The 27,917-nt window shown below is 47.7% G+C and overlaps 1 protein-coding gene and 1 non-coding gene across 2 annotated transcripts in view; both read left to right on the top strand.

The window, feature by feature from the left end:
• The first annotated feature begins 1,676 nt into the window (after positions 1-1,676).
• LOC126214973 (spidroin-2-like) overlaps positions 1,677-27,917 on the top strand; it is a 60,504-nt gene continuing 34,263 nt past the window's right edge. The window contains exons 1-2 of the mRNA XM_049941606.1: positions 1,677-1,794; positions 12,442-12,768. Coding sequence (XP_049797563.1) covers positions 1,677-1,794; positions 12,442-12,768 — 445 coding nt within the window. The remainder of the gene's footprint in view (positions 1,795-12,441; positions 12,769-27,917) is intronic.
• Trnaw-cca (transfer RNA tryptophan (anticodon CCA)) lies at positions 12,068-12,142 on the top strand. Its single transcript has one exon. It is a non-coding gene; the product is annotated as a tRNA-Trp (tRNA).

Here is a 27,917-nt window from a genome sequence, read left to right as displayed (position 1 = left end):
CCTGAAGTCCAGGAATACGGCATCAATCTGCTCGCCAGTGTCTACGGCACTGTGAATTTCTTGGACAAATAGGGCGAGCTGAGTTTCACATGATCTCTGTTTGCGGAATCCATGTTGGTTATGATGAAGGAGATTTGTATTATCTAAGAACGTCATAATACGAGAACATAAAACATGTTCCATTATTCTACAACAGATTGACGTAAGCGAAATAGGCCTATAATTATTCGCATCTGATTTATGACCCTTCTTGAAAATGGGAACGACCTGCGCTTTCTTCCAGTCGCTAGGTACTTTACGTTCTTCCAGAGATCTACGATAAATTGCTGATAGAAAGGGGGCAAGTTCTTTAGCATAATCACTGTAGAATCTTACGGGTATCTCGTCTGGTCCGGATGCTTTTCCGCTACTAAGTGATAGCAGTTGTTTTTCAATTCCGATATCGTTTATTTCAATATTTTCCATTTTGGCGTCCGTGCGACGGCTGAAGTCAGGGACCGTGTTACGATTTTCCGCAGTGAAACAGTTTCGGAACACTGAATTCAGTATTTCTGCCTTTCTTCGGTCGTCCTCTGTTTCGGTGCCATCGTGGTCAACGAGTGACTGAATAGGGGATTTAGATCCGCTTACCGATTTTACATATGACCAAAACTTTTTAGGGTTCTTGTTTAGATTGTTTGCCAATGTTTTATGTTCGAATTCGTTGAATGCTTCTCTCATTGCTCTCTTTACGCTCTTTTTCGCTTCGTTCAGCTTTTCCTTATCAGCTACGATTCGACTACTCTTAAACCTATGATGAAGCTTTCTTTGTTTCCGTAGTACCTTTCGTACATGATTGTTATACCACGGTGGATCTTTCCCCTCGCTTTGGACCTTAGTCGGTACGAACTTATCTAAGGCGTACTGGACGATGTTTCTGAATTTTTTCCATTTTTGTTCCACATCCTCTTCCTCAGAAATGAACGTTTGATGGTGGTCACTCAGATATTCTGCGATTTGTGCCCTATCACTCTTGTTAAGCAAATATATTTTCCTTCCTTTCTTGGCATTTCTTATTACACTTGTAGTCATTGTCGCAACCACTGACTTATGATCACTGATACCCTCTTCTACATTCACGGAGTCGAAAAGTTCCGGTCTATTTGTTGCTATGAGGTCTAAAACGTTAGCTTCACGAGTTGGTTCTCTAACTATCTGTTCGAAGTAATTCTCGGTGCCTGCCGCGGTGGCCTCGCGGTTCTAGGCGCGCAGTCCGGAACCGTGCGACTGCTACGGTCGCAGGTTCGAATCCTGCCTCGGGCATGGATGTGTGTGATGTCCTTAGGTTAGTTAGGTTTAAGTAGTTCTAAGTTCTAGGGGACTGATGACCACAGCAGTTGAGTCCCATAGTGCTCAGAGCCATTTGAACCATTTTTTTAATTCTCGGACAAGGCAGTCAGGATAATGTCACAAGAGTCTCTGTCCCTGGCTCCAGTTCTTCATCTTAAAAACATAGTAACAACTCTGCGAGATTTGTTCGCCTTCGTGTTTGCTTGTGACAAGGAGCGTGTTTCGAGTGCCCTACACACTTTGACAAGGCTGCCGTCGCCGCGGTAAGGCGCAGTCGGTCCCCGGCGCGATCGGTTCGTGACGTCTCGCCTCCGCGGTGGAATTAATTCCGCCACACCTCTGCAGGAATGCCGGTCCCCTGCCTTAACAACACTCTAGCTGACGCGCGGTGGAGCCGGCGTCTTTCAGGTCGCGCGCCGCTGAGGCCGAAGCCGAAAGCCGCGCGCTGGGGCCTCGTCGGCGCAGGTAATTAGAAGCCGGCAACAATAGCGTCAATTAATTAACGCAGACAGGCGCGCCGCGCAGAATAGCAGCCAGCGGGGGTGGGGGTAGGGGGGTGACGCCGGTGGCGGTGGCGGTGGTTGGTGGTAGTGGTAGTGGTGGCTGGTGGAGGGTGGAGTAGGAGGCCAAGTTGAAGACCTCGGGCGGGGGCGGCCTAACGACTTGAGGTGTGCCCCCCGTTCCCGCCCCCGCCGCCGCTGCCCCCGCCCCCATACACCTGTCTGCCGGCGGAACAATGCCGCCCTGCACAGGCGCCGCCTCATTGTGGTGACGTCACGGGGCTGCAGCTTCCGCTGACGCAACTTGGGCGGTGGCGGTGTGTCCCCCTTTCTCGGAAGAGCTAGACGTGATTCTTGGCAGTTTTTTTTTTCAAAAAGTAATAGCAGAATGCATATTTTTACTGCGGAAAAACTCTCTTTCGTTCCTAAGTTGCATGCTACATTGCACAGTTTTAACCTCTGAATACTAAGTCCTCGTAAAATCTGATACTGGAGTAGGGTATAAAAGAGAACTTTTTGTAATGAATTTGTTATATAACATACCAAAAAAAAAAAGGTTCAAATGGGTCTGAGCACTATGGGACTCAACTGCTGTGGTCATCAGTCGCCTAGAACTTAGAACTAATTAAACCTAACTAACCTAAGGACATCACACACATCCACGCCCGAGGCAGGATTCGAACCTGCGACCGTAGCAGTCGCGCGGTTCCGGACTGAGCGCCTAGAACCGCTAGACCACCGCGGCCGGCAGTTCACTGCAAGTTGTAGAGAATCCAGAGGGCAGTTACGAATGCGAAACAGCAGTGGCTGTGCTATGAAGAAGTATGATACAATGATCGTTCGGACAGCCATGCATCTTCCAGGGAACAGACATTGTGGTGACAGCAGCTGCTGTAAAACACATGAAACGCATTCGCTGTTGCGAATACGAGCCGTCTTCATGTGTATAAAGGAGTGAAGACACTGGACATATGTGCCGGACCAGGACTCGAACCCGGATGTCGCGCTTTAGGGAGCAACCGCCTTAACAGCTTCGGCTATCCGTGCACTACTCACGGTCAGACGAAAACTTACATGTGTGCCCGTCTATGTGTCATACCTGTACACGGGAGATACTTTATTTGTAAGGTGCGTGGTACATTGCACATTTTTAACCTTACATTACGAAACCTCCGTAAAATTTATTATTGCTCTAGAGTATAAAAAGGACAGTACGTACTGAATTTGTTATATAACATACTGAAAGGTCTCCGATGGATTCCTTTCATGTTAATTTCTTAAATCTGTTGTAACTCAAGGCCCGCCATCCGTGTGGAGCACGTATTGGTCTCACCACGGATTTCTAGTACTCAGCCACACACAACTGATATCATCAAAGTGTACAGGCCGGAAGATGGCGTTGACGCAACGTCGAAACTAGTAGACAAATAAATACGAAATATTAAGTACAGCTGAAAGTGAAAGTGATACCAGCTGATGCCCCAGCATCATCCAATTTAAATATGGATGTACGATGATTAAAAAGAGACTGGTTGACAGTACACATCCTGAGGAGTCAGTCTGATAGTGGGAGGGAAGTGCGTTTATTTGTGCTGGAAGGGAAGGAGGAGGGGAGGTTTAAACTGTAGAGGGAGATCAAAGGCTTGACTGCAGTAATTATGCAGAGATCAAGAGGCTTGCAGAGAGATCTAGAGTCTGGAACCGCGCGAACAGTATGGTCGCAGGTTCGAATCCTGCGTCGGGCATGGATGTGTATGATGTCCTTAGGTTAGTTAGGTTTACGTAGATCTAAGTTCTAGGGGACTGATGACCTCAGTAGTTACGTCCCATAGTGCTCAGAGCCATCTGAACCATTTTGATCCACACCATTACAGAGCCTCCACCAGCTTGAACAGTCCCCTGATGACATGCAGGGTCAATGGATTCATGAGGTTGTCTCCATACCGCTACACGTCCATCCGCTCGATACAATTTTTAACGAGACTCGTCTGACCAAGCAACAGTTTTCCAGTCATCGACACTCCGATGTCGCTGTTGAGGGGCCCAGGCGAGGCGCAAAACGTTGAGTCGTGCAGTCATCCCCCCGAAAGCCCATATCGATGATGATTCGTTGAACGGTTCACACGCTCACACTTGTTGATGACCAAGCATAGAAACATGCAGCAATTTGCGCAGGGGTTGCACTTCTGTCACGCTGAACGATTGTCTTCCGTCGTCGTCGCTCCCGTTCCTGACCGTAGCAATGTCGGAGATTTTTATGTTTTACGGGATTGCTGATATTCACGGTACACTTGTGAAACGGTCGTACGGGAAAATACCCACTGCATCGTTTCCTCGGAGACACTGTGTCCCATCGCTCGTGCGCCGACTATAACAACACGTTCAAACTCACTTAAATCTTGACAACCTGGCATTGTAGCAGCAGTAACGGATCTAACACTGAGCCAGACACTTGCTATACGAGGTGTGGCTAGAAAAAAACCGGACTAGTACTGGTGAAACAATAAAACGAATGCAATAAGGGTGAAAGTCGCGTGGCCTGTCACGTGACTCTCGCTCCGCCTACTGCTGGAGTTTCATCTGCCTCCTGCACTCAGTCTGCCCGCGGCGTCTGTTTTAAGTAGTTGACGTTTTGTCTGTGCGGCGGAAAATGTTGAGTGTACAGAAAGAACAGCGTGTTAACATCAAATTTTGTTTCAAACTAGGAAAATCTGCAAGTGAAACGTTTGTAATGTTACAACAAGTTTACGGCGCTGATTGTTTATCGCCAACACAAGTGTTTGAGTGGTTTAAACGATTTAAAGATGGCCGCGAAGACACCAGTGATGACACTCGCACTGGCAGACGATTTTCAGCAAAAACTGATGCAAACATTGAAAAAATCGGTAAACTTGTTCGACAAGATCGCCGTTTAACAATCAGAGCAGTGTCTGAGTTAACAGGAGTTGACAAGGAAAGTGTTAGGCAGATTCTTAATGAAAGTTTCAACATGAACAAAGTGTGTTCAAAAATGGTTCCAAAGTGTCTCACAATTGAACAGAAGGAACGCCGAAGAATGATTTGTTCTGACATCCTGGAAAACATTGAAAGTGATCCCACCTTCTTACAAAATGTTATTACTTGTGATGAATCGTGGTTTTTTACTTACGATCCCGAAACTAAACGCCAATCGATGCATTGGAAAACTCCTGGTTCTCCACGACAAAAAAAAGCACGAATGTCAAAATCGAAATTCAAGGCAATGATGATTGTTTTTTTTTGACATCAAAGGGATTGTGCACATTGATTGGGTACCAGAGGGACAAACAGTGAATCAGCATTACTACATTAGCGTCCTGGCTACCCTACGTGAGCGAGTACGGAGAAAACGGAACGATTTGTGGAGAAAAAAGTCATGGATCCTTCACCAAGATAATGCCCCAGCTCACAGTGGATTGTCAGTGAAGACGTTTTTGGCAAAACACAACATTCCCATCTTAGATCATCCACCCTACTCACCTGATTTGGCCCCCTGTGACTTTTTTCTTTTCCCTAAAGTCAAGTCAGCTTTGAAAGGAGCTAGATTTGAGACTGTTGAAGCAGTAAAAGAAAAAGCGACGGAAGTAATGTATGGACTTAACGAAAATGATCTGCAGCATTGCTATGAACAGTGGAAAATTCGTATGGAGCGGTGTAGAGACCGAGGAGGAGAGTACATTGAAGGAGAGTACATGAAATTGTAAATAATTGTAAATAAATGTTTTTTCCAGCATCAGTCCGGTTTTTTTCTAGCCGCACCTCGTATTCTACAGGCGCTGCGGACGGCAGCGCCGTATTATGCCTGATTACATATCTCTGTATTTGAATACGAATGCGTATACCAGTTTCTTTGGCGCTTCGGTGTATAAAAGTGCCACTTTTGCAATGTTGCGCCCTCTTGCACACATTTCTACGAATACACCTGGATACACCCGCTTGTATCCACACCGTCGCAAGCTTTTATCGGCAAAATTAATTGTTACTGTGAATGTCCGCTGAGATCCGCATCGCCTCACGCGTCGTACCGGGAGACAGCGACGCCAGCGCGCAGACAGTGGGCTGGCAGAGGTAGAGAGCGTGTATACAGAGAGAGTGGCCATAGGTGAAGTTGCCCGTGATCGGTTGATTAGCTTTGGCAGGAAAATGGCGCCAGACGTCTCTCGCGCTTTCTATGTTCGCCGTGCTTTTGAGTTGAACTGAAGTTCAGAGGACTTTCGGAAACGATTAAAAGGTATTTGAATTACTGAGAGACTTCTTATGCGTTGTGTATGCCTATTCGTTTTAGTTGTATATCGTTTTTAGTACGTAATTAGCGTTTGCGATCTTAAATACGAGTTGAAATAATGAAGCGTTTTGTGATTAAGTCGGTAGGTTCAAATGGCTCTGAGCACTATGGGACTTAACATCTGGGGTCATCAGTCCCATAGAACCTAGAACTACTTAAACCTAACTAACCCAAGGACAGCACACACATCCGTGGCCGAGGCAGGATTCGAACCTGCGACCGTAGCGGTCACGCGGTTCCGGACTGAAGCGCCTAGAACCGCACGGCCACACCGGAAGTCGGTAGGCCTACGTGTTCGAAGTAAACACGTTAGTAATTGTACAGTATTGTTTTTGACATCGGTGATTCGTTCTGCAGACGTTCGTAAGCGAGACCAGGTTGTGCTGCATTTGGTTGTTCCAATAGAGGCGAAGGTGGATTTCGCGTGTGAGCATTTCCACGCAATGAAGAAAGACGAAAGCAGTGGGCAGTCGAAGTCAACAGGGCTGACATAAATCAAACAGGAGCCTTGTGGAAAACAACCAAGTACTCTTATCTATGCGAAGTAAGTCGTTTTTGCTTTTTACCACGTATAAAACAACTTGCAATATACATAGTTAATTACTTTCGAATGCATTACGGGAACAGCAGTGATCAATGTCTTATAAATAATTACTATTAAAAACTCTTCATCACGATTTATTTAAAAAGGTGACCGGTTTCGACCACTACTGTGGTCATCTTCAGACCTACAAGTTGCATACAAAGCTCTAATTAGAGGGCTACATACATTAAAGAAAATACATAAAGCTATAAAGCTATAAAACGTTGAATTACCATTGAGTAGGAACCTCTTTCTGTTGGAGAATCACTGCTGGAGAAACCAGTGCACGTCTTACTATATACACCCCTGGAAATTGAAATAAGAACACCGTGAATTCATTGTCCCAGGAAGGGGAATCTTTATTGACACATTCCTGGGGTCAGATACATCACATGATCACACTGACAGAACCACAGGCACATAGACACAGGCAACAGAGCATGCACAATGTCGGCACTAGTACAGTGTATATCCACCTTTCGCAGCAATGCAGGCTGCTATTCTCCCATGGAGACGATCGTAGAGATGCTGGATGTAGTCCTGTGGAACGGCTTGCCATGCCATTTCCACCTGCCGCCTCAGTTGGACCAGCGTTCGTGCTGGACGTGCAGACCGCGTGAGACGACGCTTCATCCAGTCCCAAACATGCTCAATGGGGGACAGATCCGGAGATCTTGCTGGCCAGGGTAGTTGACTTACACCTTCTAGAGCACGTTGGGTGGCACGGGATACATGCGGACGTGCATTGTCCTGTTGGAACAGCAAGTTCCCTTGCCGGTCAAGGAATGGTAGAACGATGGGTTCGATGACGGTTTGGATGTACCGTGCACTATTCAGTGTCCCCTCGACGATCACCAGTGGTGTACGGCCAGTGTAGGAGATCGCTCCCCACACCATGATGCCGGGTGTTGGCCCTGTGTGCCTCGGTCGTATGCAGTCCTGATTGTGGCGCTCAGCTGCACGGCGCCAAACACGCATACGACCATCATTGGCACCAAGGCAGAAGCGACTCTCATCGCTGAAGACGGCACGTCTCCATTCGTCCCTCCATTCACACCTGTCGCGACACCACTGGAGGCGGGCTGCACGATGTTGGGGCGTGAGCGGAAGACGGCCTAACGGTGTGCGGGACCGTAGCCCAGCTTCATGGAGACGGTTGCGAATGGTCCTCGCCGGTACCCCAGGAGCAACAGTGTCCCTAATTTGCTGGGAAGTGGCGGTGCGGTCCCCTGCGGCACTGCGTAGGATCCTACGGTCTTGGCGTGCATCCGTGCGTCGCTGCGGTCCGGTCCCAGGTCGACGGGCACGTGCACCTTCCGCCGACCACTGGCGACAACATCGATGTACTGTGGAGACCTCACGCCCCACGTGTTGAGCAATTCGGCGGTACGTCCACCCGGCCTCCCGCATGCCCACTATACGCCCTCGCTCAAAGTCCGTCAACTGCACATACGGTTCACGTCCACGCTGTCGCGGCATGCTACCAGTGTTAAAGACTGCGATGGAGCTCCGTATGCCACGGCAAACTGGCTGACACTGACGGCGGCGGTGCACAAATGCTGCGCAGCTAGCGCCATTCGACGGCCAACACCGCGGTTCCTGGTGTGTCCGCTGTGCCGTGCGTGTGATCATTGCTTGTACAGCCCTCTCGCAGTGTCCGGAGCAAGTATGGTGGGTCTGACACACCGGTGTCAATGTGTTCTTTTTTCCATTTCCAGGAGTGTATATATAATGAAAGCTCCACCCACTTCTGACTGCATGTCGTCATTATTAACCAATGAGTTATAAGTCGAATTACAATTTAAAATTTCTTAGTTAAAAGAACATTGTCAATAATCAGAAATAAATACACACTAAACTTAGCTTATTAAACAGCTATTGTCAATTAAGAAGCGTTAAAAATATTTAAATATGTAGGAAAATGAACTTCGGTTTGGCAGTACATGGGTTGCCCTCTCAAGGCCAGTCAGTGAACCATTTGGAACCACTGGTTGCTATGGTGAAGTTGGACGCCGTTGCAAAGATCTGTAGCCCTCTAATTAGAGCTTTGTATACAACTTGTAGGTCTGAAGATGACCACAGTAGTGGTCGAAACCGGTCACCTTGTTAAATAAATCGTGATCAAGACTGTTTTTAATAGTAATTATACGTAGTTAAACTTGAAAACAGACCTGTAAATTGGCTGTGTGAAAATTATTATACACACTATTCTTATAAACAAAGGCATTTAACCGAATCAAAAGCACAAGACAATATGGCGAAATTATTCGTTAGTGTGTACTCCACTACTCCACTACTGGCCATTCAAAAGCCCGCCCGCAGTTTGGCAGAAAAATGGCCGCCGTACCTTCCGGTTGGCCGCTCTCTCCCTATACAGCCTCTCTAGGCGGAGGACGCTGACCTCGCCACCTCTCCGGCCAGGCCGCACTTCTCGGGAGGGACTTGCCTCCTGGAGCGGCCTGTGCCCGGATTCCAGCGCGCCCTCCCTCCCTCCCTCCCACCCTAGTGTTCTGTTTGGGGAGCCTTGCTGCTACTGGGGCACCTTCCGCCGTCTTCTCCAGACCCCGGCGGGCCGTCTTAATAATCTCGGCAAATATTCCAGCGATCCGGCGCCAGGAATTCGCAGCAGGCCCTCCTGCCTCCCACCCCCCCCCCTTTCCCCCGCTCCTACACCCCCGCCTCCCCCCCACAGCCTCGGCAAACTCGCGGCGCCGATAGATACGCGACCGCCTCAAGCTGGAGTCTTGCGCCCTCAGCTGCTCGCCGACGTGGGCGCCCAACTTCGACTTCGGCGTCTTAGAAATCTGGAGCGACCGCAGGCTCTCCAGCTACCGACTAGCCGCAGAAAATTTCGCCGCCACCTAACGACGCTCCAGTAATACCTCTAGCCTCTGCAGGCAACTTCCCACTCTTGGGTTACCATTTCAGCAGGCGCTTGTTTAGGCCAGGATACCGGGCAAAAGTGGTACAGCCGTGTGCCCAATTTTCAGTGGTAAGACTTGTTTTCTACGGTGTGCGGACGGGTAGCATTCATCTCACGCTAGGTGAGGAGAACCCTACGTCATAGTGACGTAACACTAAGTCATCGTGACGTAAATAACCTAAATCAACTACATGAGTGCGTATATCGATCTTTGCGGTTGTACCGATAACGTCAAAGCTAAATGTAAATACATGTGTACAAACGAAGTGACAGGAGTCATCCGTCACGCTCATCCCAGTTGAATTAATTATTAAGCTGTAATCCCAACAATCTGGGATGGTATTATGTGTTTCAGGAACATAATGAATGTCTGAACGAAGGAACCATAACGAAAGTAAAAAAAAAAGCTTTGTCATTAAAAAAAAATCCGATGAATCGTGCATAAATCGTGTGGATAGAAACGTGAAATAATTAATTATTAAGCTGCAATCCAAAGAGTGAGGGATGTTACTGTGTGTTTCATGAACATAACGAATATCTGAATGAAGGAAACATAACCATAACGAAAGTGTCTTGTTATTTTTCTAGCCTGAAATGAATGCTACCCCTTCTTTTTTAAAAAATCCGATGACTCGTGTTAAATCCTGTGGATAGAAACATGAAATAATTATTAAGCTGCAATCCAAAGCATGTGGGATGTTATTGTGTGTTTCATGAACATAACGAATATCTGAATGAAGGAATCACAACTATAACGAAAGTGTCTAGGCATTTTTTAGTCCGATTAATCGTGCATAAATCACGTGGATAAAAACGTGAAATAGGGAGAAATTAAAGTGTTTCGTATTTTTATAAAAGCCAATGCATTGTACATAATTCATGTGGGCAGAAACGATAAACTGAGAAACTGAAGTTGGAATTAATTCCGAATGTTGCGGGAAATATTAAACCATCTAGTTCAATTTAATTTTGCCTTCATCTTGTAAATCAACTAAGAACAAAGAACAGTGCATATTCAAGACGCAGACAACAGTCGATGTATACAGAATGCACACAATAGTCGATAGGACAACTCGTGAAACTCATGATGACGCGTGCCTACGTCACGTTGACGTAGGGCTCTCCTCACCTAGCGTGAAATGAATGCCACCCTGTGCGGACATTTGCCACGATTTTACCTGCTCCGAAGGGTTGGGTCCTTTGTCTCCCCCTCCCCCTCCACCTCCTCCTCCTCCTTCTCCTCCTCCTCCTTCTTCTTCTCCTCCTCCTCCTTCTTATTCGTCGCCCGATCCGCAGCAAAGGTACCAAGCCTTTCCGCTAGTTTACTTAACATAGGACCAGAATCTCTCTGGATTTTCCGCCACATTTCTAAAGAGACTTCCGTTGTGGAAACTATTAAATGCATCTCCCATTGAAATCCGCACCAAATTTCGAACCTCAGTAAAACTTCGCCAATCTTGGAGATTTTGCAATTCGTCTAAATTATACGTGCCTTTTTCGGTGCTCCTGCAGCAGATTTCTGTCGTGTTTTGTGTACCGTGGGGGATCAGTGCCGTCTCTTATTAATTTATTTGGTATGAATCTCTCGAGTGCTGTAGATACTATTTCTTTGAACTTAAGCCACATATGGTGTTCACTTACATAACTTGGAAGGATTGGAGACTGTCTGTTAGAAAGACGTCAACCGAATTTTTAGCTGCTTTTACAAATAGATATATTTCGCATTTAGTTTTGGTGGATTTCTTTGTTACGGAATGGAGCCTCGTTCGACTCTGTGTTCACTAATCCCTGTATCCGTCATGATGCTCATGATTATTTGTGGCTAAGAGGTCAAGTGTGTTTTCGTAACCATTTACTATCTGAATGGCCTCGTGAACTAATTATTCAAAATAAGTTAGAACAATTACGGAAGTTGTTTTCTATCTACAATAGGGTCTGAAAATGTACTTTTGTCAACATACGGAAGGTAGATTGAAGTAACTGCCAACTATAATTCTATGAGTGGGGTACCTGTTTGCGATGAGACTCGAGTTTTCTTTGAAATTTTGAGCAACTGTTTCATCTGAGACCGGGGGTCGGTAAAAGGAGCCAGTTATTAATTTATTCCGCTTGTCGAATATAACCTCTGTCCATACTAAGTCGCAGGAACTACCTGCTTCAGTGTTGCTTGTGAGCTGAAACACGCATTACATTATTTTTCCTGAAGTTGCGCTTCTTGTTTCTGTTGTAGTGCAGATCATCACAATTACGGTTATTCCCTCCAAAACCTAGGATGCTTTCTCTGTGACCCTGTAAATACCAGAGCTAAACAAACGAGAACGCAACTCACGCCCCGTCCTCATAGGTTCGCAGGAGAGCTTCTGTAAAGTTTGGAAGGTTGGAGACGAAGTACTGGCAGAAGTAAAGCTGCGAGGACGGGGCGTGAGTCGTGCTCGGGTAGCTCAGTTGGTAGAGCACTTGCCCGCCAAAGGCAAAGGTCCCGAGTTCGAGTCTCGGTCGGGCACACAGTTTTAATCTGCCAGGAAGTTTCACTTAGATATTGGTAACCTTGCATTGTAGCAGCAGTAATCGATCTAAGAAGTGCGCCAGCCACTTGTCTTAGGCATTATCGACCGCAGCGCCGTATTCTCCCTGTTTACATATCTCTGTATCTGAATACGCGTGCCCATTACCAGTTTCCTTGGCGCTTCAGTGTAGCTTGTCACCGACCTCAGGTTTCCGCTGTGGCGGCGGCAGTAGCAGCGCTCCCGTGTAGGCACGTTACTGGACAGAGTATGCAGAGCAGTCACACCCACACCCATAGGCAGCGACGCGCGTCAGATGCGCTCCGCGTCCGGCGTCGAACACGCGGCGCTGTGCGCGCAGCGACGCGTGGCGTCGCTCGCCCGGCAGCTGGGGCGGCGCCGCGACGCCAGACGAGTGCCGCGCGGGAGCGGCGGAGCGTCCACAGGAAGCCCGGGCCACGTGCGGCGCCGCTTCCGGCCGCCAGCCTCTGCCGACAACAATGTGCGGTGCGGCCGTCGCCATGGTTACCGCCCTGGCCCAGCCACTCTCCGTATCCCTGACCGCAATTACACCGGGCCAGCTGGAGCGTCCCTGTACTTCGTGCCTCGGGGCAGCCGTGGCGTCGGTCAGTTACCACTCGCGTCCCAACCAGAATACGCTGCTACGTCTCAGAGACGACCGGCGGGAGAGACATTAAACGACATACTGAAACTTCCTGGCAGATTAAAACTTTGTGCCCGACCGAGACTCGAACTCGAGACCTTTGCCTTTCGCGGGCGAGTGCTCTACCATCTGAGCTACCGAAGCACGATTCACGCCCGGTACTCACAGCTTTACTTCTGCCAGTATCTCGTCTCCTACCTTCCAAACTTTACAGAAGCTCTCCTGCGAACCTTGCAGAACTCAGGTGGTAGAGCACTTGCCCGCGAAAGGCAAAGGTCCCGAGTTCGAGTCTCGGTCGGGCACACAGTTGTAATCTGCCAGGAAGTTTCATATCAGCGCACACTCCGCTGCAGAGTGAAAATCTCATTATGGAAACATCCCCCAGGCTGCGGCTAAGCCATGTCTCCGCTATATCCTTTCTTTCAGGAGTGCTAGTTCTGCAAGGTTCGCAGGAGAGCTTCTGTAAAGTTTGGTAGGTAGGAGACGAGATACTGGCAGAAATAAAGCTGTGAGTACCGGGCGTGAGTCGTGCTTCGGTAGCTCAGATGGTAGAGCACTTGCCCGCGAAAGGCAAAGGTCCCGAGTTCGAGTCCCGGTCGGGCACACAGTTTTAATCTGCCAGGAAGTTTCATATCAGCGCACACTCCGCTGCAGAGTGAAAATCTCATTGTGGAAACGACATACTGCGCAGCGGAATGGATCTGTTTCAGCTCAACGGTTTGTGGGACTAAGTGCTAGCCGCCCCTTGTGGCCGAGCGGTTTAGTGACAAATAGTCAGCACGGATTCAGAAAATATCGTTCTTGTGAGACACAACTAGCGGTTTATTCTCACTACGTAATGAGTGCTATCGACATGGGATGTCAGATTGATTCCATATTTTAAGATTTCCAGAACGCTTTCGATGTCGTCCCTCAAAAGCGGCTGACACTCAAATCCGCGTCTGTGGAGTCTCGTCTCAGTTGTGCGGCTGAATCTGTTACTTCCTGTCGGAAAGATCCTAATTTGTAGTAAGTAATGGGAAGCTTTCGAGTGAAACAGAAGAGAACACTGGCGTTCCCCAAGCAAGTACTATAAACTCTCTGCGATTCCTGATTTACGCCTGCCGTTGTGGCCGAGCGGTTCTAGGCGCTTCAGTCCGGAACCGCGCTGCTGCTACGGTTGTAGGTTCGAATCCTGCCCCGGCCATGGATGTGTGTGATGCCCTTAGGTTAGTTATGTTTAAGTAGTGCTCAGAGCCATTTGAACCATTTTACGTGCTAACCCTTAGTTTAGCAAGCACTAGTGTTCTCTCGGTTTTCCACGGGCAGCAGTAGGTGTGTGCGGTCGGACGACTTGTCTGATGATGATGATGATGATGATGATGATGATGATGATTCCCATACTCCTTTACAGAGCGTAGGGGAGCGACGCGGGAGACCCGCGCCGCCTTACTCGGCAAGGTCCTAGTGGAGGTGGTTTGCCATTGCCTTCCTCCGACCGTAATGGGGGTGAATGATGATGATGAAGACGACACGACAACACCCAGTCATCTCGAGGCAGGAAAAATCCCTGACCCCGCCGGGAATCGAACACGGGACCCGTGCTCGGGAAGCGAGAACGCTACCGCGAGCACTTGTCTGGCGGACCGAAAATCTAGCTATATGAATTAAAATGTAAGGGTTCGTTTGTTCAAGATCGCATCCCTTCGAAAGTTCTTCACCTATTGCTTTAAAAGTTTGACACAACATTGAATTCTAATACGGACGTGTTTTTAGGTACCTGATTTCTTAACACAAACACACACACACACACACACACACACACACACACATATATATATATATATATATATATATATATATATATATATATATATATATATGAAAGTTTTTTTGTTTTCCTGTTCCCAAAACGTCTTCATTCTTTGGCTGTGTTCATGTTTCTTTTGCTTTGTCCGTATTTTGCTTGTTTTCTTCGGTTTTTTTTTACTTCAGATTTCGCGTTTGTAATTTTGTTTCTGAATGCGTCTCTTTCAGTTAACATTTCAATACTGATCCCTCCTTGTTTTAGGTCTTCATCTGTTTCTTGAAACCAATTGATTTCTTTGATTGAATTATTTACTAAATCAAAAATCCTCTTTGTGAGTATGTTGTTCATTCTGTGTATGTGTCCAGAGAATGTTAATCGTCGTTTTCTTACCATATCCGTGAGCCTGTCTGTGTGTTCATGTAATTCTTTGGTTGGTCTCTTCATGCATATATCAAATCTGTGCATTGCTCCAAGAATTGTTCAGGGGATTTTACGTTCTTTCTTTTTCAGTACCTGTGACAGCTGATGCTCCAATGCGTATAGCGGGTGATTAAAATTAAACTTTCGAAACGCTGTAGAAATAACCCGAGTGGTCAGAATGACGTCAAATTGCAACGGAATATAATCGGAGAAGAGGAAAAAGATACGGCAGAAGAAAAGAAATAGTGTGAAATTGATCAGTAGGTGGTGCTGTAACTGTCAGGATACGTAAATGAAAACACCTGTGACGCGCACGACCCATTGAAGTTGGTATAAACACGCCGTATACACGGCTTTTCCTCATTTCTCGTCTGCGACGTTCCCAATGACTGAAATGATAATTAAATCAAGACCCTACCGTGTGGATAGGCGTTGATATACATCAACGGGAAAAGTTGAAAATGTGTGCCCCGACTGGAACTCGAACCCGGGATCTCCTGCTTACTTGGCAGACGCTCTAGCCATCTAATCCACCGAGAGCACAGAGGATAGTGCGACTGCAGGGATTTATCCCTTGCACGCTCCCCGTGAGACCCACATTCCCAACTTAATGTCCACACACTACATTCGTACAGACCATTCACACAAGGTGGGCGTCGGTGGCGACACCTACAACGTGAGGACACGAGGAAAGTATCCAACCGATTTCTCATACACAAACAGCAGTTTACCGGCGTTGCCTGGTGAAACGTTGTTGTAATGCCTCGTGTAAGGAGGAGAAATGCGTACCATCACGTTTCCGACTTTGATAAAGGTCGGATTGTAGCCTATCGCGATTGCTGTTTATCAAATCGCGACATAGCAGCTCACGTTGGTCAAGATCCAATGACTGTAAGCAGAATATGGGATCGGTGAGTTCAGGAGGGTAATACGGAACGCCGTGCTGGATGCCAACGGCCTCGTATCACTAGCAGTCGATATGACAGGCATCTTATCCGCATGGCTTTAACGGATCGTGCAGCCTCGTCTCGATCCCTGAGTCAACAGATGTGGACGTTCGCAAGACATCAACCATCTGCACGAACAGTTCGACATCGTTTGCAACAGCACGGACTATCAGCTCGGAGACCAAGACTGCGGTTACCCTTGACGCTGCATCACAGACAGGAGCGCCTGCGATGGTATACTCAACGACGAACTTGGGTGAACGAATGACAAAACGTCATTTTTTCGGATGAATCCAGGTTCTGTTTACAGCGTCATGATGGTCGCATCCGTGTTTGGCGACATCGCGGTGAACGCACATTGGAAGCGTGTATTCGTCATCGCCATACTGGCGTATCACCCGGCGTGATGGTATGGGGTGCCACTTGTTACACGTCTCTGTTACCTCTTGTTCGCATTGACGGCACTTTGAACAGTGGACGTTACATTTTAGATGTTTTACGACCCGTGGCTCTACCCTTCATTCGATCCCTGCGAAACCCTAAATTTCAGCAGGATAATGCACGACCGCATGTAGGAGGTCCTGTACGGGCCTGTCTCGATACAGAAAATGTTCGACTGCTGCCCTGGTCAGCACATTCTCCAGATCTGTCCCCAGTTGAAAAGGCTGGTCAATGGTGGCCGAGCAAATGGCTCGTCACAATACGCCAGTCACTACTCTTGATGAACTGTGGTATCGTGTTGAAGCTGCATAGGCAGCTGTAACTGTACGCGCCATCTAAGCTCTTTTTGACTCAATGCCCAGGCGTATGAAGGCCGTTATTATGGCCAGAGGTGGTTGTTCTGGGTACTGATTTCTCAGGTCTGTGCACCCAAATTGCGTGAAAATGTAATCACATGTCAGTTCTAGTATAATATGTTTGTCCAATGAATACCCGTTTATCATCTGCATTTATTCTTGGTGTAGCAATTTTAATGGCCAGTTGTGTATTATTGGTCCGAATATGATACCCTGAGGAACATCTATTTCCTTGTATTTTGGTTCGGTTAAGCGTTTCGCTAAAAGAACCCAGCAGGTCCATACGCTTTATAACAAACAGTCACACAATTTCCGACGGGAACAGTTGGGTTCGCTGCTACCTCGGCGATGATCAGCAGCTCTGGGCGCTGTATCCACACGGCAGGCGGCCCGGGTGGTCGCTTGTCAGCGTACGCGACGCGGAACAAACACGACGCGAATTTTACAGATGGCCTACCGCGACCAGACACGGGGTGCCCCGAAAAAGAAGAAGCCGGGGAAAAAAAAAATCCATGGCGGACCGGCTGGCGCAAAATGTTCCACGGGCCACCGGAATCGAAAAAAGCAAAAACAGAAAGAGACGAGAACAACACGAGGCGGTATTATAATTAACATCCGCACCAAGTATTTGCATCATCAACTCGACAGCCAAGCGACTGTGATTTCTGCCTGTTTTCTGTCGTGTCGCTCCTCTTTTTTTCCTGCCCCCCCACCCCCTCCCCCACCCCCGTACCACTACCCCCCATCTTCCTCTATGGTTACGAAGCCTGTTACATATCAGGATCGACGTCACGGACAGGAATTAAAAAAAAAAGGAGGAGGAAAAAACATTGCGAAGCGAATCTGCGAACGCGCAAAAAACGGCTGTAACGAGACGATAACATCAAATGCGATATCGGCGTGCGTGCGCCGCGTTACAATTTACATGACGGACAGACAGACAGTCGGACCGGAGCACGCTGAGTGATTACGGCGTACGTGGTGTGCGCCTGATGGGAAGGAGAGCATCATTATACAATAACATCGACACATGTGCCGAGCCGTCGGGCGAACGCCAGCAAAACACGGGCGGCCTCGCTCGCTCGCATTTGTATGCGAGGGAGGGCACCGCCGACGGCCGAACGCAGGAACATAAAAAAAAAGCCTGCCAAGAATAACACGCGATTTTTCGGCGGAAATTTATACATATTCTGGTCCCGACAGGGCACGTGTATCAAGCTGAAAGTGAGCTCTGATTCGGAAAAGGTTGGAAACGCGGTATGGCCCCGAAAGTCGAGCGTAAATGCGCGTGAAAGGCATTTACGTAATTTCCACTGATTTCTATATCTCGTTCATCACATTACAGGGGGCTGGACGGAATAATAGGAAACCTCCGCTAGTACGCCGTAGCCTAAAACGCAGTGTGTTTCGATCCACAGATCGGTTCATCCAAGACCTAAATGACGGAAGATGTTCTCGCAAAGAAACTGTGTGATTTTCCTGGCCGTGGCCGCCAGCATTTTATCTTGCTAGAAGCTCGCCTTGATGCAGCTTGATACACGTGAACAAAAGTGATACAAAAGTGGAGTGAGGTAGAAGCGACAAATTTTATTTATTTTTTATTTATTTACTTATTTTTTATTTATTTATTTATTTGTTGCCAAATTATAGACCTGTTACCTGATGCTTAAACCAGGTCGTACATCTTACAATTTTCGTTTCTCACCTTTTTATAGTTTTCTTTCCTTTTGTTTTATCTACAACATTTACACAGAATGATACTTGTCAAAATAACAATAATTTAAGGTTGAAGTATAAATAAAATTTTGTTGTTTTTTAAGAAGAATATAAAAGGAAGATAGGATAGATGGGAGATTTGTTAGTACCATCAGCGAATGTGACTGACGGTGAATAGCTCGGAATGGTTTCTTCGAGCCCACACACACACACGCACACACACACACACACACACACACACACACACACACACACACACGGTTATTAGTAGAGAAATTATGTTGCGTATCCTATTTATTACTAATCCTATGTATTAACTACTTTAGGTGCCCATCCATGTACAGCATTTGGTGTTTTCTTGGCTAGATTGCCAGCACTTTTGCTTATTTACTGTCACATCCCAGCTTCCTCCTGCTGTTCCTCCTCATTGTCATCATTTTCGTTGTCACTGTGGGTATCGCTGTCCATCGTCTGGAGATTGCTGTTACGCTGCACATAGGCATGTCCGTAATGTCATGTCCGCATATACTCTTCATGAGTTGTTTTTGAAATACCGTTTGTCAGTGGGTTTAATTGTGCACATTGTTCTTCGTCTCTTATTGCGGTGTATATATCTATGTCTGTATCTGTGTAATCTAAGTGTAGTGTATGTCTATTGTTCGCGTACTGCCCGCAGAAAAAGAGAATGTGTTCTGGGGAACCTTCTTCCCCGCATGTGCATGTAGGTGTCTGCCTCAGACTCACGCGGTTTAAGTGGGTGGGATAAGGTCCGTGCCCGGTTAAGAAATGTACCATACCGCGGCTGGGATCGATATGTCTCATTGTCAACCGCTCCCTTATGTCAGGGAGGAAGTCGTGCAGTCCACGTCCGTTATCACTTACATCCCACTCACCTTGCCATGTATCCAAACGCCAACTTTTAAGGTGATGTATCGTCTCCATCGACACATAAGTTATTGTGTGTACCTTATCTAGTCTCCCCACCTTTAACCAGTACCTCGCAGCTCTGTATTTGATCGTGATATCTATGGGGCATATTCCGAGCACCACATCCGCTGAGGTGGTACCGAAGGCTCCAGATAGCCTAAGTAGGACACTTCTCTGCCCTCGTCTGACGGATGCTTTGTTGGTGACCACGTTCAGTCTATGTGCCCACGTGCTAGCTGCGAAGCTGAGTACTGATTCGAAGAGCGCACAGTGGTATGTACGTATGACTGGTAGAGGTAGTTTGTACTGTTTTGAATTTAGCCTCACTAGTTTCTGGAGTATTTTTTCTGCTTTGTCTGTTGTTAGCCTTATGTCTTCGTGGAAATTCAATTTTTCATCTGTGTGTACCTCAAGATAGCGCGTAATGCGTGCTCGTTTGATGTTTGTGTCCCCAATTTTAACCGCAGGATTCCTTTGGAGTGATCCTTTCAGTAAAGTGTATGTTGTTTTGTTTTCGGCTATCCTGAGTTTGTTGTTGTGACACCACTGGGTAATTGTTTGTAGTAATCCACTGGCTTTCTCTTCTAACTGGGCTCTGTTGTTTGCAGTGACCACAACCAATAGGTCATCTGCGTAGGCGACAATTCCGTCTGACCTGTCATCGCCATCCAGAAGCTGTAGGAGGGGTTCGATTGTTATGTCCCAGAAGATGGGACCGCATATCGACCCTTGAGGACAGCCTTTGGTAATTCTTTTAATTACTTTCCGGCTATGCATCTGCCATTCGACTACTCGGTCTTTACAGTAGTCTAGAAAACTGTTGTACAGTTATTGCGGTACCTCCAGATCTCTCAAACAATGCTGGCCACCAAAGATTATCAAATGCTCCGGCAATGTCAATCATTATTACCATGGCGTATTTCGGTTTTGTGGTGTTAACTATGTGCAGGGCCTGGTTGATGGCACCATCTATTGATCTGCCAGGTCTGTAGCGGAACTGGTGTTGGCTGATACCTCTGAAGGTATCATTTTTTTTCCTCGCGGGCGTAATGTTGACAACTACAGTTTGCCGCCTCGGTGTGAGGCACTTAACACCGTGATGGCCCGCCGCTGCCGCTGCCGCTGTTTTACTGCCCGGGCCGCGCGCCCCGTAAGGTTTTAATTGCGGCGCGGTAAGCCGTGCGTCGCGCCCCGAGGAGTGATCTGCGGATTTGAGGCGGACGGCCTGGCTAATCCTGAGGAGCCTCTGGACCTGGGCGCCGGCTGCCCGCGCGCTGTCTTCGCCACCTGCAGCCCGGCCGCCTCCGCGCGGTCCGGCAAATCCCGCGGCCCTCCGTGCCCGCGCATAATGTCCGCGGATCGCCGCCGCCTTCCCTTCCCTCTCCTCTCCTCTCCTGCCCGCCGCTCCCTCTTATTCCCTCTGCCGGGGCCCTCGCATCCACTAGCAGGATCCGACGATCCCTTCCTGTCTGCCCCGCGCGCTCGTCTCCTTGTCTACATCGCCACCCTTTGTTCTTCCACGTGGCGATATTTATGCCGCGCGATGTCCAGTCATAAGTCTCCGTGTATCGAACCCCCACTACCCTAAGTTACACTACTGGCCATTAAAATTGCTACACAAACAAAAATGCAGCTGATAAACAGGTATCCATTAGACAAATACACTCCTGGAAATGGAAAAAAGAACACATTGACACCGGTGTGTCAGACCCACCATACTTGCTCCGGACACTGAGAGAGGGCTCTACAAGCAATGATCACACGCACGGCACAGCGGACACACCAGGAACCGCGGTGTTGGCCGTCGAATGGCGCTAGCTGCGCAGCATTTGTGCACCGCCGCCGTCAGTGTCAGCCAGTTTGCCGTGGCATACGGAGCTCCATCGCAGTCTTTAACACTGGTAGCATGCCGCGACAGCGTGGACGTGAACCGTATGTGCAGTTGACGGACTTTGAGCGAGGGCGTATAGTGGGCATGCGGGAGGCCGGGTGGACGTACCGCCGAATTGCTCAACACGTGGGTCGTGAGGTCTCCACAGTACATCGATGTTGTCGCCAGTGGTCGGCGGAAGGTGCACGTGCCCGTCGACCTGGGACCGGACCGCAGCGACGCACGGATGCACGCCAAGACCGTAGGATCCTACGCAGTGCCGTAGGGGACCGCACCGCCACTTCCCAGCAAATTAGGAACACTGTTGCTCCTGGGGTATCGGCGAGGACCATTCGCAACCGTCTCCATGAAGTTGGGCTACGGTCCCGCACACCGTTAGGTCGTCTTCCGCTCACGCCCCGACATCGTGCAGCCCGCCTCCAGTGGTGTCGCGACAGGCGTGAATGGAGGGACGAATGGAGACGTGTTGTCTTCAGCGATGAGAGTCGCTTCTGCCTTGGTGCCAATGATGGTCGTATGCGTGTTTGGCGCCGTGCAGGTGAGCGCCACAATCAGGACTGCATACGACAGAGGCACACAGGGCCAACGCCCGGCATCATGGTGTGGGGAGCGATCTCCTACACTGGCCGTACACCACTGGTGATCGTCGAGGGGACACTGAATAGTGCACGGTACATCCAAACCGTCATCGAACCCATCGTTCTACCATTCCTAGACCGGCAAGGGAACTTGCTGTTCCAACAGGACAATGCACGTCCGCATGTATCCCGTGCCACCCAACGTGCTCTAGAAGGTGTAAGTCAACTACCCTGGCCAGCAAGATCTCCGGATCTGTCCCCCATTGAGCATGTTTGGGACTGAATGAAGCGTCGTCTCACGCGGTCTGCACGTCCAGCACGAACGCTGGTCCAACTGAGGCGCCAGGTGGAAATGGCATGGCAAGCCGTTCCACAGGACTACATCCAGCATCTCTACGATCGTCTCCATGGGAGAATAGCAGCCTGCATTGCTGCGAAAGGTGGATATACACTGTACTAGTGCCGACATTGTGCATGCTCTGTTGCCTGTGTCTATGTGCCTGTGGTTCTGTCAGTGTGATCATGTGATGTATCTGACCCCAGGAATGTGTCAATAAAGTTTCCCCTTCCTGGGACAATGAATTCACGGTGTTCTTATTTCAATTTCCAGGAGTGTATTACTAGAACTGACATGTGATTACATTTTCACGCAATTTGGGTGCATAGATATTGAGAAATCAGTACCCACGAAACCACCTCTGGCCGTAATAACGGCCTTGATACACCTGGGCATTGAGTCAAACAGAGCTTGGACGGCGTGTACAGGTACAGCTGCCCATGCAGTTTCAACTCGATACCACAGTTCATCAAGAGTAGTGACTGGCGTATTGTGACGAGCCAGTTGCTCGGCCACCATTGACCAGACGTTTTCAATTGGTCACAGATCTGGAGAATGTGCTGGCCAGGGCAGCAGTCGAACATTTTCTGTATCCAGAAACCCCGTACAGTACCTGCAACATGTGGTCGTGTATTATCCTGCTGAAATGTAGGGTTTCGCAGGGATCGAATCAAGGGTAGAGCCACGGGTTCTAACACATCTGAAATGTAACGTCCACTGTTCAAAGTGCCGTCAATGCGAACAAGAGGTGAGCGAGACGTGTAACCAATGGCACCCCATACCATCACGCCGGATGATACGCCAGTATGGGGACGACGAATACACGCTTCCAATGTGCGTTCACCGCGATGTCGCCAAACACGGATGCGACCATCATGATGCTGTAAACAGAACCTGGATTCATCCGAAAAAATGACGTTTTGCCATTCGTGCACCCAGGTTTGTCGTTGAGTACACCATCGCAGGTGCTCCTGTCTGTGATGCAGCGTCAAGGGTAACCGCAGCCACGGTCTCCGAGCTGATAGTCAATGCTGCTGCAAACATCGTCGAACTGTTCGTGCAGATGGTTGATGTCTTGCGAACGTCCCCATCTGTCGACTCATGGATCGAGACGTGGGTGCACGATCCGTTACAGCCGTGCGGATAAGATGCGTGTCATCTCGACTGCTACTGATACGAGGCCGTTGGGATCCCGCGCGGCGTTCCGTATTATCCTCTCGAACCCACCGATTCCGTATTCTGCTAACAGTCATTGGATTTCGACGAACGCGAGCAGCAATGTCGCGATACGAGAAACTGCAATCGCCATAGGCTACAATCCGACCTTTATCAAAGTTGGAGACGTAATGGTACGCATTTCTCCTCCTTACACGAGGCATCACAACAACGTTTCACCAGGCAACGCCTGTCAGATGCTGTTTGTGTATTAGAAATCGGTTGGAAACTTTCCTCATGTGAGCATGTTGTAGGTGTCGCCACCGGCGCCAGCCTTGTGTGAAGGCTCTGAAAAGATAATCATTTGCATATCACTGCATCTTCTTCCTGTCGATTAAATTTCGCTTCTGTAGTACGTCATCTTCTTGGTGTAGCAATTTTAACGGCCGGTAGTGTAACTAACGAAGTGCTAAGAAAAGAGAAGGGAAGGAATCGCACGCTATCCTCACTCGAGAGTAGTGGACAAAATGTCGAGCACACCACAGCACCTAAGGAAGAAAGTCGCGAAATTTTTCTTGTTGCGTTTTTACAGTGTAGGTTGAGGGATTCGTCACTAAATTCGTAGGTCATTTAGGAGTAAACACTGAGGTGACAAGTCATGGGAGACATCCTAATATCGTATCAGACTTACTTTCGGCCGACGTACTGCAGATAAGCGACATGCCACGGACTCAACAAGTCGTTGGAAGTCCACTGAATATTGCTGCTTCTGGATTCGTCCATAAATGTGAAAGATGCCTTTGCAGGAGTTTTTGGGCGAACAGACCTGTCGATTATGTCTCATAAGTGGGATTCATGTGGGGTGATACGGGTGACCAAATGATTGGCTCGAAAATCCTGAACGTGTTTCAAATCATTTGAGAGGAGTTGCGGCCCGATGACATGACACCGTTTTGGAAGACGAGTTCCATGAATGGCTTCAGATGTTCTCCAAGTAGCCGACCGTAGCCATTTCCAGTCAAAGATCGATTCAGTTGGACCATAGGACCCATGTAAACACAGCCCACATCACTATCGATCCACCACCAGCTCGTACAGTGCCTTGTTGACAACTTGGGTTCAAGGCTTCAAAATGGTTCAAATTGCTCTAAGCACTATGGGACTTCACATCTGAGGTCCTCAGTCCCCTAGAACTACTTAAACCTAACCAACCTAAGGATATCACACACATCCATGCCCGAGGCAGGATTCGAACCTGCAACCGTAGCAGCTGTGTGGTTCCGGACTGAAGCGCCTAGAATAGCTCGGCCACAGCGGCTGGCGCACATTATTCTATAGCGTTCCAAATCTATCACACATAGCCCCATCTGTGGCACCAGCGACGTCTCTAACCCGGCTGGACGTCGAGCAGAACTGAGCTGCCATGACAGATGTGTTTACGTCGCTAGATGCTTCTTCAGCTCTATGCGTGTTCATTCGTGGGGGCGAACGCCGGGTGCTTCTCTCCCCAAACAACGCGCTACGGTCGCAGGTTCGAATCCTGCCTCGGGCATGGATGTGTGTGATGTCCTTAGGTTAGTTAGGTTTAAGTAGTTCTAAGTTCTAGGGGACTGATGAACACAGCAGTTGAGTCCCATAGTGCTCAGAGCCGTGTTTGAACCCAAACAACGTGAGGCATCTTCCCTGGGTGTAATATCTGGCGAACGCACTGACCACGGCAACAATCGAACACTCTCTACTGAGGTAGACAGGAAGGAACACACAAAAAATGTTGTGAGGAAGGCTAACCAAAGACTGCGTTTTATTGGCAGGATTCTCGCGAAATTCCAGTCACCAACTTTCTCCTCCGAATGCGAAAATATTTTGTTGACACTGGCCTGCATAGGGAGAAACGATCACCACGTTAAGTTAAGGTAAATCAGAGCTCGTACGGAAAGATACAGGTGTTCATTCTTTCCGTCGGTTCGGTAGTGTAGCTCAAGTAAATGACGAACTTAAATGAGTATCTCTGCAAGAAAGGTCATATTATCGCGAAACCTTAAGCAATAAATGTGGAGAACTGGTATTCGAGTGACACAGTGTGAGAAATCTTCTGCAACTATCATATATCTCGCGTACGGAGTGTGAGAATCACATTCGAGACATTACATTGCGTACGTCTTAACTCTCGATAGTAGCAGTACAGGAAATTACTAACATTAGTACGATGTGCGATCCAGTGCTGGCGCATTGCATACACTATCTATTCAAAACACCCATATCTAATATGCAGTTGACCACTAGATTTCGAGACAGGCGGACCCGTCACTGTAAAAGGATTCGGGGAATGTTGTGTTGTCAGTACTGCAGCAGTAACAGCAGACTGGGTCAGTCACGAGAACTCCAGCGACTTCGAATGTGGACCGCTCATTGTATGTCAGCTGAGTGATATCAGGGACATGTTGCGTGCTCTGCTACAGCTGATTTTTCTATTTTTCCGTAACCGTGCATTCACGCTTCTTTTGGTAGCTACAATGTACACCTTATCACACGTACATGAAATTTTACACACCCCCAGAGGAGTAGGTTTTTCCTCCAAATAGGGGAGAAACAGAAAAGTCAGTTGCAACAGAACACGTTCTTTATTCAGGAAAATGTGAAGTGATGTCCTTCATGATCAAAGTTTTATCTAGCGACAGCAGTCATTTCCTGCAAGTGAAGCACCGACTGCTGAAACTAACTACTACAAGATAAACACAAGACGCACACATTATGTTTTATTGACCGGTTTCGCTCAATTCAACAAGAAGATCATCAGAAACTATAGAGTTTACAGTTTAAAGTACAGTAGTTGGCTGAATACATTGCCGATGTCAGATTAACGTCTTACGTCGGCAGTGTAATCAGCCGACAACTGGTAAGTACATACATTGTTATTCCATCTGTACTTTGCGCTAGCAGTGAAGGAAACCAAAGAAAGCCGGCCGCGGTGGTCTAGCGGTTCTAGGCGCTCAGTCAGGAACCGCGCGACCGCTACGGTCGCAGGTTCGAATCCTGCCTCGGGCATGGATGTGTGTGATGTCCTTAGGTTAGATAGGTTTAAGTAGTTCTAAGTTCTAGGGGACTGATGACCACAGATGTTGAGTCTCCATAGTGCTCAGAGCCATTTTAAAACCAAAGAAAAATTTGGAATAGGAATTAAAGTTCAGAGAGAAAAAATAAAGACTGTGAGGTTTGCTGATGACATTGTGTAAAGCATCCAGAGACAGCAAGGGACTGTGGAAGAGCAGGTAAACGGTTAGCACAGTGTCTTGAAAGGAGGAAATAAGATGAATATCAACAAAAGCAAGACAAAGTTAATGGAATGTAGTCGAATTAAATCAGGTGATGCTGCGGGCTTTAGACTGGGAAATGAGACACTTGAAGTAGTAGATGAGTTTTGCTATTTGGGCAGAATAGAACTGACGATGGTCGGATCGACTGGTAATGGCAAGGAAAGCGTTTCTGAGCAAGAGAAATTTGTTAACGTCGAGTATTCATTTAAGTGTTAGGCAGTTTTTTCTGAAATTATTTGTATGGGGTGTAGCCAAGTATAGAACTGAAACGGGGGCGACAAATAGCTTACTCAGAAAGAGAATATAATGCTGAAGATTAGATGGGTGGATCACGCAGCTAATGAGGAGGTACCGAACAGAATAGAGGAGAAAAGAAATTTGTGGCTCAACTTGACTAGAAGAAGGGATCTCTTGATAGGAGATATTCTGAGACATCAAGGGATCACGAATTTAGTACTGACACGACAGCAATAGTAATATAGTTAGACTGAGCGTCTACAAGAGGCAACAGAGGTTTGCAAAATGTCTTTTTGTTATTGAAGAACAAGGCTCCGGTGTTCGAAGGAGTCTGGATAGCAACGTGTTTCCCGTCCAAAAAGCTCCTATCAAGCTGGGAAATTTGACACATTCCGTAAAAGCCCTTAGCGGATGTTCTTCCACATTTCTTCTGTCGGAGTAGGCATCAATTCGCGCATCACACTGATTGCAATTGTCTTGCAGATTTCTCGTACGATCTTGTGAACTGTACTATGCTAAATGAAACAGTGCTTAGCTCATCTGAAATGGTCACATATGTGAAAAACGGTAGACAATAGTGATACAACGGTTTCTGTAAGAGTCTACAAAAATTCAACAGGACATAGAGGACGCTCCACTGAACGAGAGAATAATTGAGGTAGGGAACCTAGGATCGACGAAGCCAGATTAAGGACATATGGAAATAAACTTGACTATCGCTTTGTCTAGCATTGCTGATTTCATGCCTATTTACAATTACCATGCGTACCATTTTACACGTACTGTGCTGTTTATTTAGATGTACATTCTTTGTTTTCCTCAAGAAAACAAGGAGGACGAGGCTGATTACCTGGAAGGTAATGCAGATTGTGTTTAATTTACTTTTCCATAATGTAGCTCCGTTGTATCGTATTTACATTGTCCCATAAAGAATCAACGACAGATCCACTCATTACTGTCGGCCGGTGTGGCCGTGCGGTTCTAGGCGCTTCAGTCTGGAACC

The sequence above is a fragment of the Schistocerca nitens genome, chromosome 12 (assembly GCF_023898315.1).
Source record: "Schistocerca nitens isolate TAMUIC-IGC-003100 chromosome 12, iqSchNite1.1, whole genome shotgun sequence".
Classification (NCBI taxonomy): domain Eukaryota; kingdom Metazoa; phylum Arthropoda; class Insecta; order Orthoptera; family Acrididae; genus Schistocerca; species Schistocerca nitens.
This window is presented reverse-complemented; position numbering and strand designations above follow the sequence as displayed.